The sequence below is a fragment of the Brachyistius frenatus genome, unplaced genomic scaffold, assembly GCF_029030835.1.
Source record: "Brachyistius frenatus isolate BFR_SWC_R1_liver_20210118 unplaced genomic scaffold, ASM2903083v1 Contig_74, whole genome shotgun sequence".
Taxonomy (NCBI): Eukaryota; Metazoa; Chordata; class Actinopteri; family Embiotocidae; genus Brachyistius; species Brachyistius frenatus.
The window spans coordinates 1,390,097-1,404,747 of record NW_027210673.1 but is presented as its reverse complement, the minus strand read 5'-3'; the positions used below and the strand labels follow the sequence as shown (position 1 = coordinate 1,404,747).

At 40.6% G+C, this 14,651-nt stretch overlaps 1 protein-coding gene across 3 annotated transcripts in view; it reads right to left on the bottom strand.

Moving 5' to 3' along the window:
- syt7a (synaptotagmin VIIa) overlaps positions 1 to 14,651 on the bottom strand; it is an 80,940-nt gene that overhangs the window by 41,515 nt on the left and 24,774 nt on the right. For all 3 annotated transcript variants that reach the window (XM_069708259.1, XM_069708261.1, XM_069708260.1), the window contains exon 2: positions 6,160 to 6,263. In XM_069708259.1, the coding sequence (XP_069564360.1) occupies positions 6,160 to 6,263 (104 nt within the window). The remainder of the gene's footprint in view (positions 1 to 6,159; positions 6,264 to 14,651) is intronic.

Sequence of the window (14,651 nt, the reverse complement as noted above, 5' to 3'; positions counted from 1 at the left end):
AAAATCGTTCCCTAAACTTGACCACGTTTTCGTTGTATTATTAGCATGCTGATGAAGCTTCCTTAAGATTAAAAATGTAGTAAATTTAATCCAAACCAACTTGTTTCCGAAATTTAATGAAGTCTTTATTGAGGTTATAATCTCAATGAACTCTGTTTCGTTGTCTTTGGCGGCACCAATGGCGGTACACAGTATTTGCAGCTGTGTTTTTCGACTTTACTTCCAAGCGGTCCAAACTGTATCGCCTGTGTGACGTCAGACATAAATGAACTGAAGAGCGAGCGAGAACAAGGGTGAAATATGTCACTAACTGTGAGCATGTTGTCATGTTACACATAAACGTCGCCACCGACACTCAGATCATTGAGGTCTTAATACTGCAAATGCAAGGGCTTTCATCTGTGGGCCACTGGTACAATCACCACTGTGTTACTTCATTAAGTGATAGTGACTTAACAGACATTTAATGAAATGACAATCTTTGAGATTATTAATTTCAAAGGTGTAATTTGCAAGAATTAAATCCCATTTTTTAATACCACTTAGTACATTAGGAGGCAGTTCAGTGTTGCACTGAAATCTGTGATCCATCAGATTCTGTGACCAACAGTGTTGGTTCGGTTTATCAGGTTGAGACATGAGGAGTGAGGTGAAGAATATCAAGTCAGATTACAGAATCTGATGGGGGGGGCAGATTTCAGTGACATGTCAACTATCAGAGTTTCTCCGGGTTGCTGTTAGTTAGTAGTTAAAATGTCACCCCTTTACTCGCCAACAGCTGTCTCCAGACAAAAACAAGACCCTTGTTAACACTTGTTCTGCTTGTGTTTTGCCGAGAGTTTCAGCCATCGTTGCACTTACTTTCATCAGAACAAGAAGTTAGGATATGTTACATCTTCCTCTGATGTTGGACTGTGTGCAGACCTTCACAAACAGGATGCTGAGAAAAGTGAGCTGAAATTTGATTTGAACAGTCTTAACAATGTATGTGTTAAAAGGGAAAGGGCAACCACCGGAGGAGCCCAGATTATTGTTTTTTTGCTGCCACACCACAGTAGATGAGTGAGAAAAGACTTGGTGATGGACTGCCCGGGGTGATGCTGAGGGTTTTCTTGAAGAATCCAGACATGAGAGGAGACAGAGTGAAACTACCACTCTCTCTGTCTCTGTTGGCAGTGCACTGCCTTCCAACACCCAGCTGTGTTTGTTTGCTGTGAATTAGCAGGCAGCAAGAGTCTACATGCTCGCTCAATATTACCCACATCACACCATAATTAGAGAGGAGTGCACTATTAAAATGGTCGTCTGCTGCTAAATCATCAAGCGATTATTTGTTTTTAACATATGTCAAAACATTTCTCACATACCTGAGCTCTTCCCTGGTATTTGCTGACATCAAGAAGCATGTAATAGCACAGGCATAAAATATCAATTACCAGGAGCTCTACCTGTCACTTACATGTGAGAGGTCAAGACTGTAGCTCCTCATAATGTGTTGTTATTGTAATTTTCCTAATAATTGTAACAATTCTCCTTTGAAATTCTTTAATTATTGATTTTCACATCTTCCCTCTCTTCTGATGTACATAATTACTATCATCCTCCAAACAACTGCTCCTAAACTCCTAAATCCCACTTAGAGCAAATCAAAATACTGAAGGTTGATGGCATGAGGCCAACAGGGACTGAATCAGGCGGTGAGTGTGATCAGGTCCAATTTGGAAATCAGTTTAATCAAAATAAAGGTTCTCATGAAAATGACCCTGTCTTAGCACATATTGTATTTTGAACATGTGATGCTGATGAATCTATAAACAGCAATAAGCAAACAGGCAGCAGAAGGAGAAACATTCAACGTGCAATACTTCCAGGGGGCTTAGATAACAGAAAGCCAAGCAGGAGGGAGGCTTCAGGATGAATGCACATGAAGACTTTTCAAATAAAACCCATTGCACTGGTTGCCAAAACTAAAACACCGAAAGCAACACTCACCCAAAATGTCTTGTCTATTAACCTATGAATCATAACCACAACTGGCATGGGCCCACTCGCAACTGACACGTGAAGCTTCAGGCAAACATTTGTTCTTATGAAAGCTGACACTGTCAAAGAGAACACTCGGACATATCAAAAATGAAAGTATTAGACGTGCACTGGCCTCTGGTAGCTTTATGTGAAATGAGCATTAAATACTGGGCACTCTTACTGAAGGAGTTTTGTGAATTGTAAATCAGGCCACATGAATTTACACTACAGTATACATCTATAATAAGGCGTCTTAGTTGAAAGTAACTGTGTTAATGCAAATTATGGAAAATAACAGAGATAATGAGATCAAGGGAAGTGCGGTGGAGAAATCCGTTTTTGTAACACACATTTTTGAGAAGAATAGATTTTATAGCTTCCAAGCCTTCATAGTTGTTTGTCTCGCAAAGTCAGACCTATCCCCACTGTGCTGTGCCGGCGCTGGAAAAAGGTCTGCCTGCACCCATATATCATTCTGCTATAGGGGACAAAAACACTCTGTATTTGGTTTAATGAAATACAAACTAGCCAATTATCTTGGGCGACATTGTCCTTGCAAAATAGTGCCAGGAGGGAGGAACGTGTTTGCGTGTAGAAAGGCAAGTCCTGGCATTAAAATGGCTAAATTCCTGCTAAAGACAACAAAGAACCAAGCTGCCTTTTTGCATGATTCAAATCTTCATCAAAACTTGCCATTCCTTGCAGGTTGCTTGCTCGCAGGTGGTTGTTGGTTCTTACATCAACAAGACAGATGGTAACAGACAAATAGCAAAAAAGGATGTACAGACTGAAATAGATGACCAGTGGCAGGTTTCTTCCACATCCGGTGAGTCAGGCTAACCACGTGTAGAAAATACACATTTTGAGGATGAAGATATTAACGTATTAATGCAATTCATCTCAGTCACATTTAAGTATGCTGTACATTAACTGCTTTTAATGTGCATTCACACCAGTGGGCGGCTGACATTTTTCCTGAAGTGGTCCGCAGACTGCAGAGGCCTTAATTAACATTGGAATGCGTAATGCTTTATGTTACCCCCCTCCAACACACACAAAAACACAGATCCTGAAGTAACCAGAGTAAGATGCACTGATAAGAAAAAACATAATGCATAATGAGCGTATCCAAAGACAAAGAAGAAAACCACTGTGTGTGTGTGGGGATGTGGTTTACAGTGGTCTTCACGGGTTCATAAGGCCAAAATATGTTCCAACCTGCAGCTGCACGGCACCGTCACAGGATGGAAATAAGATCCATTTACGGCAGTGCTCCAGAGAAGACCTCAGGGACTTTCTAAGGTGCTGGCAGCAGAACTACCTCCATCCACAGACAAAAAACTAGGAGTCATTCATTGCTCCATTTACTTTAAAGTGGAATATCCAATATAATACAATGTTTCAGTGAAGCAAACAATAGAAAGCCTGTGTTGTACCCCTGTACCATCTCACCACGGACCATTTCCCCCCTATATGTTGTAATGGCATCAAGGAGTAATCTAGGTACAGTCACCTTACTGGTGATTCTAGCAACACAAATTATATTATGTAGTGAGGCATGTGGTGTGCGGAGCCTGCTGCAATGCCAACATTTGCCATCTGTGGACCAATAAGTTTCACAGCAGTGTGGTGGTGAGCTGAAGTAAGTAAGAGTTGGAGCCAACATTAAACTTAAAATAGGTGACCTGTGTTGTACAAGCAAAGGATGAATCAGAAATCAATTAATTTTAAAGGCATTTAGATGTAAAAAAAAAAAAAAAAAAAAAAATCTGAAGTGGCACTCAGCCTTACAGCTCTGTCTGTCTAATGAGTGGTTGCCTCCCTTTAATCAATCACATTTCATACCACATAATCACAATGACATGCCCTCTGTCAGAGGTCAGTGTGTTGGATCCATGTTCTGTGTCTCCTTAGTGAGGGAACTGGTACTGATGCTGTAACAGCACAGTTTACTGATGTTGAGCTGCTCACGTCTGAGAGATTAATTACTACTTGTCTGGACGGTTGAAGCGCTGACGTAGCTGTGGCCATCTCTCTACAATGATATGCAGTGGTGGAAGGTAAATTAGTAAAATTGATGTTACGAGACTGTCTGTCTTAAAAAAAAAAAAAAAAAAAAAAAAAGGTGTTTTGTGTATTTCCGTTTTTAAAATTGAGCAACCTCTAGCATTTGTACAAATATGACAATCATCAACTGACCTTTGACCTCATGTGAAATGACCAAAACCTCTTAACATTGCATTGGATAATGGTGGCACATAATGTGTTAAAAATCATGCGCCAGTAGCATGGTAACAATACCAATAGAAAGTCAATTAGGATCCTTTGTGGTTGTAACCACGCGAATGTGAGAAGTGACGCAGGTCAGATGACGTCTATATAATGTGAGTTTTTCCTTTAGGAGGCCAGTTGAGCGGATTACGAGACACAACAGCAGACTTGCATGCACGGGGCTGGTGTTTGGTTCCTGTCTTTAACTACGAGTCAGGGTTTACTGTTGCCATAACGATGAATTGTAAGGATGTAGTAACTTTACCGTTCGACATATTTCAAGTTATTATTTTAACCCACACCCTTACATTGCCAAACTCTAACCAAGTGGTTTTTGCATTTAAGCCTAACCAGTTGCGCTAATATAGAAAACACTCTTGTGCGTCATATTCGATGTTTGTATCTATACGGTCCAATGAGTTGGAGGACTTGAGGTACATGCCAGTAACTTGTGAATTTCCTGTTTATGATTTCTTTGCACTTCAGAGAGGAAGATTTTTACTTTTTACTCAACTATATTATTTGACAGTTATAGTTACTAATTGCATTTTAGATTAACATTTTACAAAAATGTATGATAAACTATACAAACATTGTTTAAGATTAAAGTTGTGGCTCACAACTTTTTGGACTTATAAAGATGAAGTGTTATGCTAGAGTCCTATTTCTTGTCCGAGCTATCCGAGTAGAGACATTTCCCTTCAAAATGGTTTCAATTGGATAATTGTTTCAGAGTCACAGAGGGTCAAATTACACAATATTTCACAAGATAGCAAAGATTTTGTTCAATAGCAATGAATACAAATTTGTGAAGTTTTTCTTTTTGCCTGCCAAATTAGTAACCATCTCATGAGTCTTCTGATTTATCGATTGGCCCCTTTGAGCGATCCTAACCCTTAGGTTGACAACCACTGGTCTAAATTGCTTCACTATAAATATCTATTAATAAAGTAGGTAAAATACGACTCATCCAGCTACAGCAATAAAATTACTTACATATTTATTAATCAGTATTAAACTTATTTAATGCTGCCTTTGAGTGGGCTCGTTTTTACCACGTTCACGAAAAGAGTCCATTTGAATCACAAAACCGCACCTCAGATTATTCTGGAAACTCTTGAGTTCACAAGTTGCGATGAGTTTGCTGAGAGGGCAGAGACTATAATTGCTGGATTATAAATTAATATAATATAATTTAAGTCATGGACAGCCTCTGTGGATTCTGGACGCCGTCTATGTTGCCATTAACAAAACCACTTGAACACCAAGTCCAACAAGCACACGACTTCCTGTGTTTTAACCACGAGCTCACAAGTTCAATTTGAAAGCAGAAATAATGTTAAACATGTATAATAATACAATTCCTGCAGAATGAGGGCTTTTACTTTTGAAAACTGAGGTACATTTCGCTGCTTATACTTCCATACTTCAGTATAACTTATTTAAGTCTAAATCCAGAGTATTTACTTGTAATAGAGTGTTCTTTCACAGCTGTGTTGGTAATTTTACTGATGCAAAAGATCTGAATTCTTGCTCCATAATTAGTAATATGTCTTCACTAATGACTGACTTGTAACAGAATATTCTCAATTCAGCAAGACTGCACGTAATATTTGCACAGATCTTCATAATATTTGCAGACATTGTCCTATTTGTTAACGCGCTAAAGTGTCTTCTTTCTAGTAAACCCACATTGTTTATTAAGGCTCTCTGACTATTAAAGCATATTAGGATGGCAACAAATGTGACTGGAAGCTGCAGTTTATCTGTTAGTGGCGCTTGTGTGTGTGCGTGTGCGTGCGTGTGTGTGTGTGTGTGTGCGTGTGCGTGTGTGTGTGTGTGTGTGTGTGTGTGTAAACTCACCAGCTTGCGTTGACACCAACCACAGACGCCACAAAGAGCCACCAGCCAAACAGCACACACTGTCACTGCGAGGGAGACCAGGAACACACTGAGGGACACTGAGCCTGCACACACAAACACACAGACAAAGGCGGAAAGAGAAAAACAAATGAGTGGTGCTTTTTCACATACATGCAGATATTTTCTTCAACGTCTGCAAAACAAAAACATTAGATTTTTGCCAGAGAGCTGGGTGTATGCCGCAGTAAATCATGTAGTCAGACGGGGCAACCCAAAATAAAGCCGGGCCTTCTCACCCCGTATTTAATTGAATAGCCAAGCAGAGTTGCCATTTTTACATTCTATCATAAGAAGCTGAGGAATACAATCTCATCACTACCCCCTTCGTGCCGGAGCATTTCAATACCTTTCCAATAAGGACTGCAGCCAGACATCACTCAGTTGCACACACATCACTGTCATGGTGTCACAGCTTGTTAACTGACAGCCTGAAAGTGAAGGGAAGGGTGTGGGGGGGAGGTTAGGCTGACAATACAAGAGAGCCCATGATTAATGGGTATCAGTAGATGCCCAGTGAGAGAGGTGGCTCTGGAAGAGAGTTGTAAAAAAATACAATAACAACATAATCTATCGCTGCTCGAATGTGTCGTATGTGTGTGTGAGACGAAGAGGATTCACACATCGACTCTGTGTTTTAGATTGCACATTCTCCACGTTCAAACAATTGGATGGGCTTCGCTTTAGAGGAAAAGGATATACAGCCTTGCGCAGCTTTGATATTTGCACAGCAGGAAAAATGCTAATGTATTCAAATTTGTGATTTCCTTAGAACAATTCTTATTTCTAAATATACAGTGATAAATGAGTGTCAGAATACATTTTTACGCTGCTCAGTGACAAACACTGACAAACAGCCATGCTCTCCGTTCAATAACTGGGTTTGTCTTCTCCCCGACTGCTGCCTCCCTCCTTTCCATCCTTCGCTTGTCACAACTGGCTTTTCATCTCACTTCCCTGTTACATCTTTGTCTTCTTCTCCTCCTCCTCATCATCATCATCATGTCCACTGGGAGCAGATGGGCTCAGAAAGGAGGAATAATGGCAGGTAAAGTTGTTTCATATGGAAAATCAGAAGGGGATCCGCATTGTTCTCCACAGTTTTCCCTCAGCCACACCTGCTGTTTTGAAGTCACTGTGACACCTGAGGTCACTTCAGAAATGAGAGTGCATATAGACCAGTTAGGACCACAGACAGGTAGACCATGATTAGACTTTGATTGACGGTCTTTTAAAATTCCTTAAAAAGACAAATTATAACCCAAATTATACCACAAAAACGTTGTACCACAAAAGATTATTCAGTTTGCATTTTTACACTGAAAATGTTGGAAATGGAAAAGAAACAAGGACAAAATTGGGGTCTCGGATGAGTACACTTATAACAGACAGACTGAATACCCTGCAGGGAGAGCAGTCTTCTATAAAAAAAATATATAATTTATCTTGTTAATTTTACTTCACTGAATTTTTATGGCAACTTTCCTAATTTCAGTCATAAAAATACATCAAATATGCATGTAACATTTAGGCAAACTACTTAAAATGACAAATATAAATGGTGTTGCCAGCTTCTTTTTACGAGCCTGTTTATGCTTTCCACCTCAGACCCTCAATACAAGCCAATAAAAAATAGAATGTCTCCCTAATTATGTGTTGATTTGCATCAAAATTTCAATTCCCAATCTGTTACCAATAATCTACATCCACTCAGAGTGACTACAGTTATATTTGATATAAAGTTTCTGCTACATTCAGGGTCTCTAAGAAAAATGCATTGTGGGTATCCTTGACTTCAAACATGCTGAATGCCTTTCATTCCTCAGGAACCTTTTTTTGAATTTGAAACCTGTGTTGTATATCTATGTGTACTTGCTCGCCATTTTCTTCCTCCCCGTCTGTTTCTGATGTACTTCTGCATTTCTTGTCACCTTCTCCACCTGTAGATCAGTGAGTGAGTGTGAAAGAACAAACAAAACCAGGACCCACTCAGAAAACTACTAGTGGTCAAAAACTCCACCGCAGGTACCTTTAACAGGTAGTTAGCTGCTTGTTTGTTATTAGCTTTCTTGCTATTGTCTAAGAGATAATAATCCTAGACACCTCAAACATTACACACTGTGTGAATTTATCTCCTGCCGACAGCAACTGACCCAGACTGAAAGGGACTCGATCCGACTTGACTGATTTTGTTCTGATTGTGCAGATATAGATATAATCAGCGTAAAAGTCATTACAAGTGTCCCTCCCATTATTTATCTATCTATCTTTATCTGCAGTCAAAGAGACTGCTAATGGTAAAGAGGCACAATCGCCCCTCCCCCTCCCACCCTCCCGAGCATGAGAGGGTCAGTAAAACACAGTCATCTCCTGAATGATGAATATCTATATTTATAGAGGTTCAGAAATAGACACTATATGCTCTGCTACTGTATATTCATAGAGGTCAATAAAGCGGAGTCCATTAGAAACTATGACATTAAGCAAGGGTAGCAATGGATCTGAAATAACTAATAGCTGCACTGGTCTCCACTCAGGGCATCTCGTAGCCTCACTGCTAAGTGGCTCCGTGATGGATGTTTTGATCTTTGGAGAGCTTGGAGAGTCAGGTGGATCAGTGAAAGCCAGCAGCTGATGGAGGGTCCTACGCCCTGTGTTCCCCTCTGAAGTTCAGAGGGTGGGGGTGGTTGGAGGAGTATGCTTTATGAGCCATGTCAGTCATGAGAGCTAAGGGAGTAGAAATCCCTCCAACTAAAATACAGCATCCAAAGATGTCAAGGCGCTCAGTAATGGACAGCTGGATTGTGCTTCCCACTTCACAAAATATACTGCAGGCTCCTTTTTAGAAACTACAGAGAGCTACATAAAGTGTGCAGGCTTCACAGGGGAATACAAGCAAGGAAATACACTGCGTTAAGGTGAGGGAGATATGCAAATCTTCAAGCACTTTGGCTGTGGAGAAAAAGAGGCATTATTAGAGTAAGAGAAGCCGGCACAACATAGCTATCACAGCATTCAGGAAATTCAACTTATCTTTCTCCTTGAACACAACAAAACTTTGAGCTCGAAATACTCCAGCAGGTGATACATTAGTGAGGGTGAAATATGTTTAAAAAAAAGTGTTGTATGCTGAAGCTCGAATAAGGAGGCAATTTCACTAGAAGTTAATTGAAAACAGCTTAAATAACCAAGTAGTAATCTTTACTATATTTAAACCAAGTACTGTAATACAAAATAAACAAAAAGATACTCCCAAATGGAGGGTGGTGAGTCACATCTAAAATGGCACCACTCAGTAAAACTGACAAGTGAGCTGAACAAGCCATTGAGCCCTTTGATCAGAAGCCTTTAGAAGTCAGAGCACTCTTGAACTTGAAAGTTGCATGTTTGTTTTAGATTTCAGTGGCTATCTCTGTTATATGCACATAAAACGGAGAATGAATGGCACTGTGTACTCGGGTAAGTAGTGGCAATACTGTCGTTAATGAGCTTGCAATAAAGTCTTTCACTGAAGAGGAAAACAAAGGCTAAATCCGGTTAAATGTGGACATTTAAGGCAAAGACAAGAGTGACAGAAAGTAGCACAGTACAACAAAGTCTTTGGTATGGAGTGCACAGCAGCATTGAGTACAACGAGCGTTGTTGAGAGTGAGACTGTACATGTAGGTGAGCCGGTCCACATGCAGCAAGCTAAGCCAGGCAGAAAGGGACCAGTCCTCAGGGGTAGAAGAAATTGCTAATTGGACAGGCGGAACTGGAGCAGTGTCCAGTCAGCAAAGCTGCCACACCGCATCTTTATGCTCCAACTGAGGTGGAGAGGGCAGTGCCTCAGAAGCTCTGGGTGCAAAGCTCATAGCCTAATCGCCACTTCAAAGTGCCCGCTTCTTGTACTTGTGCCTGGGCTCGGCCCTCTTTATAGCCACTGAGCTGCTGGGTAATCCTCAGATGTCACTCAGATGTCTTTAAAGTCTGTCCCCTCCGAGGTACAATCTGTGTGTACCAGCAAAATGTTATTTACTTTTATTTATATTGTGATACCAGGCATATCAAATTGCTTGTATCTACCTTCTGGCTCAAATCTACACTGTAGATTATTACTTTTCTTTTATGTCTCAAGACACTAGACGGTGTAGTAGTAAACAACACAAGAATATGAAGGTGTTCCAACTAAATATTTCTGTACTCAGTCACACAAAATAATTTGTGTGGGAAAAACCTCAACTTGATTCGAGACAAGAAGTGTGAATGAAATGAATAATGACTGTGGATCCAGGTAAATAATACAATTAACAAATAAACTGATGAGGTGACATTTAGCACAGTGAGCTCGGAGCTGGTTGCTACGAGTGCTGCGGTGTGCTCAAAGAATGGCCTGCTGTTTTGGCATGTTATATCCATTACAGTGCTGTTGTGAAGCCAGTTTGGCAACGCTCAATAGGCATTTGCTGGCGACAGATCGCCACTTCAAGTAGGATGGACAGCAGATGATTGACAGTTCTCTCGCTCACGTAGACAACAATGTGTACCACTGTGTGAGTAGGGATTAGGGTTTGCTTAGGGGGGGCACGGTGGTGCAGTGGTTAGCACTGTCACCTCACAGCAAAAAAGGTTCTGGGTTCAAATCCGGTCCTGGGCCTTTCTGTGCAGAGTTTGCATGTTCTCCCTGTGCTTGCGTGGGTTCTCTCCGGGTTCTCCGGCTTCCTCCCATCATCCAAAAACATGCACCTCAGGTCAGGTTACCTGGCGCCGCGCTAATGGCAGCCTGCTGCAGCATCTCCCCCCTGAGGGCCCCCCTGCTGTAGTGAAGAAATTTCCCCTCGGGGATTAATAAAGTGTATAAAATCAAAATCAAATCAAAAAATATCTCCTGAACCATCTTTCAAAATTCTTCTCCGAAACCATTTACAGATGCAAAATTATACATCGTTTAGATTTTTTTTATTTCCTATCCCAAGCAAGTTGGCAGCAACGATCAAAGGCAAATTGATCCTTGTGAGACACAGAACATCCATTCATCGATTTCAAAAGTTACATTATGGTTCTTGTTATTGACAGCAGTGATGTTTTGTTCATGCCATTTGCAGTAAAAACAGGCAAAAGCCTGGTATCATCTTTTAACCACTTGAAAATCCCAGGCCACATAGGACACTGGGGCCCCATGTGCTGCAAATCACAGGGATGTGTAGAGGAACCAGTGAAATTTTGACAGGTTGAGACCACCTGTGGTTAGACTGAGTGTCTCTTGCATCCCCTGTAGGCTACAGAGAGCTGTGCTGGTCCTCTGTCCCTATATGCTCTCATGGCTCAGCTGCAGCACTGCTGTGCTGTCACACAGGCTGTTTCACAGCCAGTGTAAGAGGACAGCCTCCCACGTCTGTCTCTGATGAGGGACGAGATCCATCTCAACCCGGTGACGAGCCAAGCTGGAGTTGGACCAGCAGGCCATCATGTGACACAAGCCTGGTGTCACCTATAATGGCACCATCATCCTATTAGCACCTCTGACAGCGAATGGGCAAATTGCCCATAAAACCCAATGAAATCTGGATACTCGAGGTGTAACTGAACTGAAGTTGTAAAACATGTTTTAGTATATTTACAAGCAAACAAAATATAGTTTGGCATTTTTATGATTCCGATACAACTGATAGAAAATATACTGTATGAAATATATGAAACATATCTTAAAGGTTTGCTGTGGCATTTCCTTGGAAACAAATGTAAGTTAAACACTCAGTGTTACTAAAAAAAAAAAAAAAACACTGTGTATCCTTAAGGTTTTACAAACAGGATAAATTCACATCCTTTCTCAGAAAATTTAAAAAAGTCGATTCTTCTTAAACGTTTGCTTCCTGCATTGTTTACATCCTGCATTGTTTACATCCTGCATTGTTTACATCCATGTTTACAGTCTTCTTCTTTGCTGCCATTGCTTGTACATTGCTACATTTTCCTGGCACATTACCACCACCTGTAGGTTGGAGCAACATTGCCACACCATCCGTAGGACTGTGTAGTGTGTCACCAGTGCTCACGTGCGCTCACATGTGCACACACAGGACAAACCAGCTATTCGAAAAAAGGCTTTGCAGTGCTACTAGAGTTCAAAAGTCGCATACGGCAAGGTACCTTTAAATTCAACAGAAAGAACAGCACAACACCATAATATTAATATATGTCTTGGGCAAATATGGCAATGCATAAAATACGTTATGTATAATAATATACCTTAGACAGTCTCAGCAAATATAATTGCCCATAAATAAAAATACAGTTTTCTTATCTACTGTATGCTAATAGTTAATACTCAGGAGTGTCAGTGAAAAACAACCAGCAGCCTTCTCACTGTGAGACGCTTATTGAATAGACTGAACAGCTTAACTTCTGAGTGGTTAACAGGGCTGTAAATACTGTCTGAATGACGTACTTCAATAAAAATGAAAAGTGTCTGATGAGTGAATTTATTTTCGAGATACATATTCAAAAAGACAAACAGAGTCAAGCCTGAATTTCAACAACTTCTCTATCTGGGTGCATATTTTTCTTCACATTATCATTTTCTAAGAGCCTGGTCTTTTCATTAAAACACAGCACCCTGTTGAAAACTGTGCGATATCAATATATAATATATATTTAATAATAAACTGTGAGGCGCTAGTTTCCAGAAGCTGACCGCATTGATTTTGAACTATTTCCCTTTAATGTCGTGCTCTCAGTGGGAGGTAAATGAATATTATCTACTTTTAATTCTGATTGAATGAGTGATAAAGCTAACATTTTGGTTACATCTATTTCTCCCGTGTCTTTGATGAGGACTTTATACTGTATGCATGGTCTAATATATCACATAATCTATCAGTGTGTCGGCCATAATTTTCTCCCCCGGCTCTGCCTCAGAAAGACTGAATTAACTGCTCAGATTGAAATGAATGACTTTCATATGTGAGCCACAAAGACCCATCGCAATCACCAAAGACACTATCTCTTACCTTCTAGCAGGCCAACTTGTATTTATAAATCCCCCTGCCTCACATCAAACATACATTAATAATGAATTACAGTCATATATCATCGGGCGACTCCAAACACTACTTAAAATGAGGATAACTCACGTGCCTTCTTGGATATTTTTTCACTGTTGGTATTTGTCAGTGCAGTTAATCAGTTAATTATCTGTCGGGCGTGAAGAAATATTCATCCTCAAGGATTCAGCTTCTCATCAAGCGTGCCTCTTGACTTCATGTTCCTCAGGTCAGAATAATCACCACACCCTCTTCAGACTTCACCTCTCTCCTTCTTTCTAAGCACTCTTCCCACTTTGCACCTGCTGAGAGTCACACTGGGACAGATGACTGTTATATATTACAGAAACCGGATCAAGCTGAATGAGCTTCTCTGGGCCCCCGAGCTTTAGGATGTTACGGCTGCTTCACATATTTACAAACAACCTATTATTCACCAGTCCCACTGATGCCCTTGACTTTATTGATTTAAGTCCACATGGTGGCTGTTGATGCTCTGGAGGTGGACTAGTGTCCATCCCAGTAATGAGCTTGTGAGCTGTAAACTAAGTCAACCATGACTACCATTATTCTAGGCTAAGGGGCATTAAATTGCCTCTATATACCCTCTGTTATTTGTTCTGAGCAGGGTCAGAGCTCACAGTAAACAACACTTCGCTGGATTGTTTTACCACACTTCTTCCCTGGTGTCTAATTCTAGTCTAAAACATTTTCAGTCCGTTCATTATTATTCAAACTGGCCATTTGTTGAGCTCCTGAGTCAGTCAAGCTTTTCATTCTCGCATGATAAAAGACCGAGGCTAAAGCGAACAGGTCAAAGGCAAAGACTCAGCATCTGTGTATCAGTGTATGATCAATGGGGAGGACATGAAAATAAATTAAAAAAATAGCCTTTTTCTTATATTTATTTCCGCAGCTTTCATTGAATGAATGAAGCGCCCTCTTGCAGAATGGTATCCACTTCTCCTTAGTGCGTTACTGCTGTAACGCCGGGGGTTGGGTACCAAACTTTGATACTGTTGGGGCATTGACCTAATTGCTTCATTACTACCTACTATTTGAAAAATGCGCGTCGTTCTGTACCAAATTTTGTTACCTTGGATACATCCTCAATAACACATCTTCATTTTAACTTTTGCAAGTAAATCTCGTAAGTGTCGGTGTGCCACAGCATTTACCATACTTAAACTCCACTTGGGCGCCAGTCCAAATCACTCAGTTTTAACTAAGGCTGTACTACAACGCCTTATTTCAGTCTTTTCGGAAACATTTTTGGCCACATGTCTAAGTTGTGTGCACTCGCAACTGGAGGCTTCTCTGTGTGCAACTGGCAAGCTAGCTTCTACTGATAGGATGTGAGGCGTTAAGTGAAGACCGAAAAATTGTAGAATCGAGCAATAGATTCCATGTGAG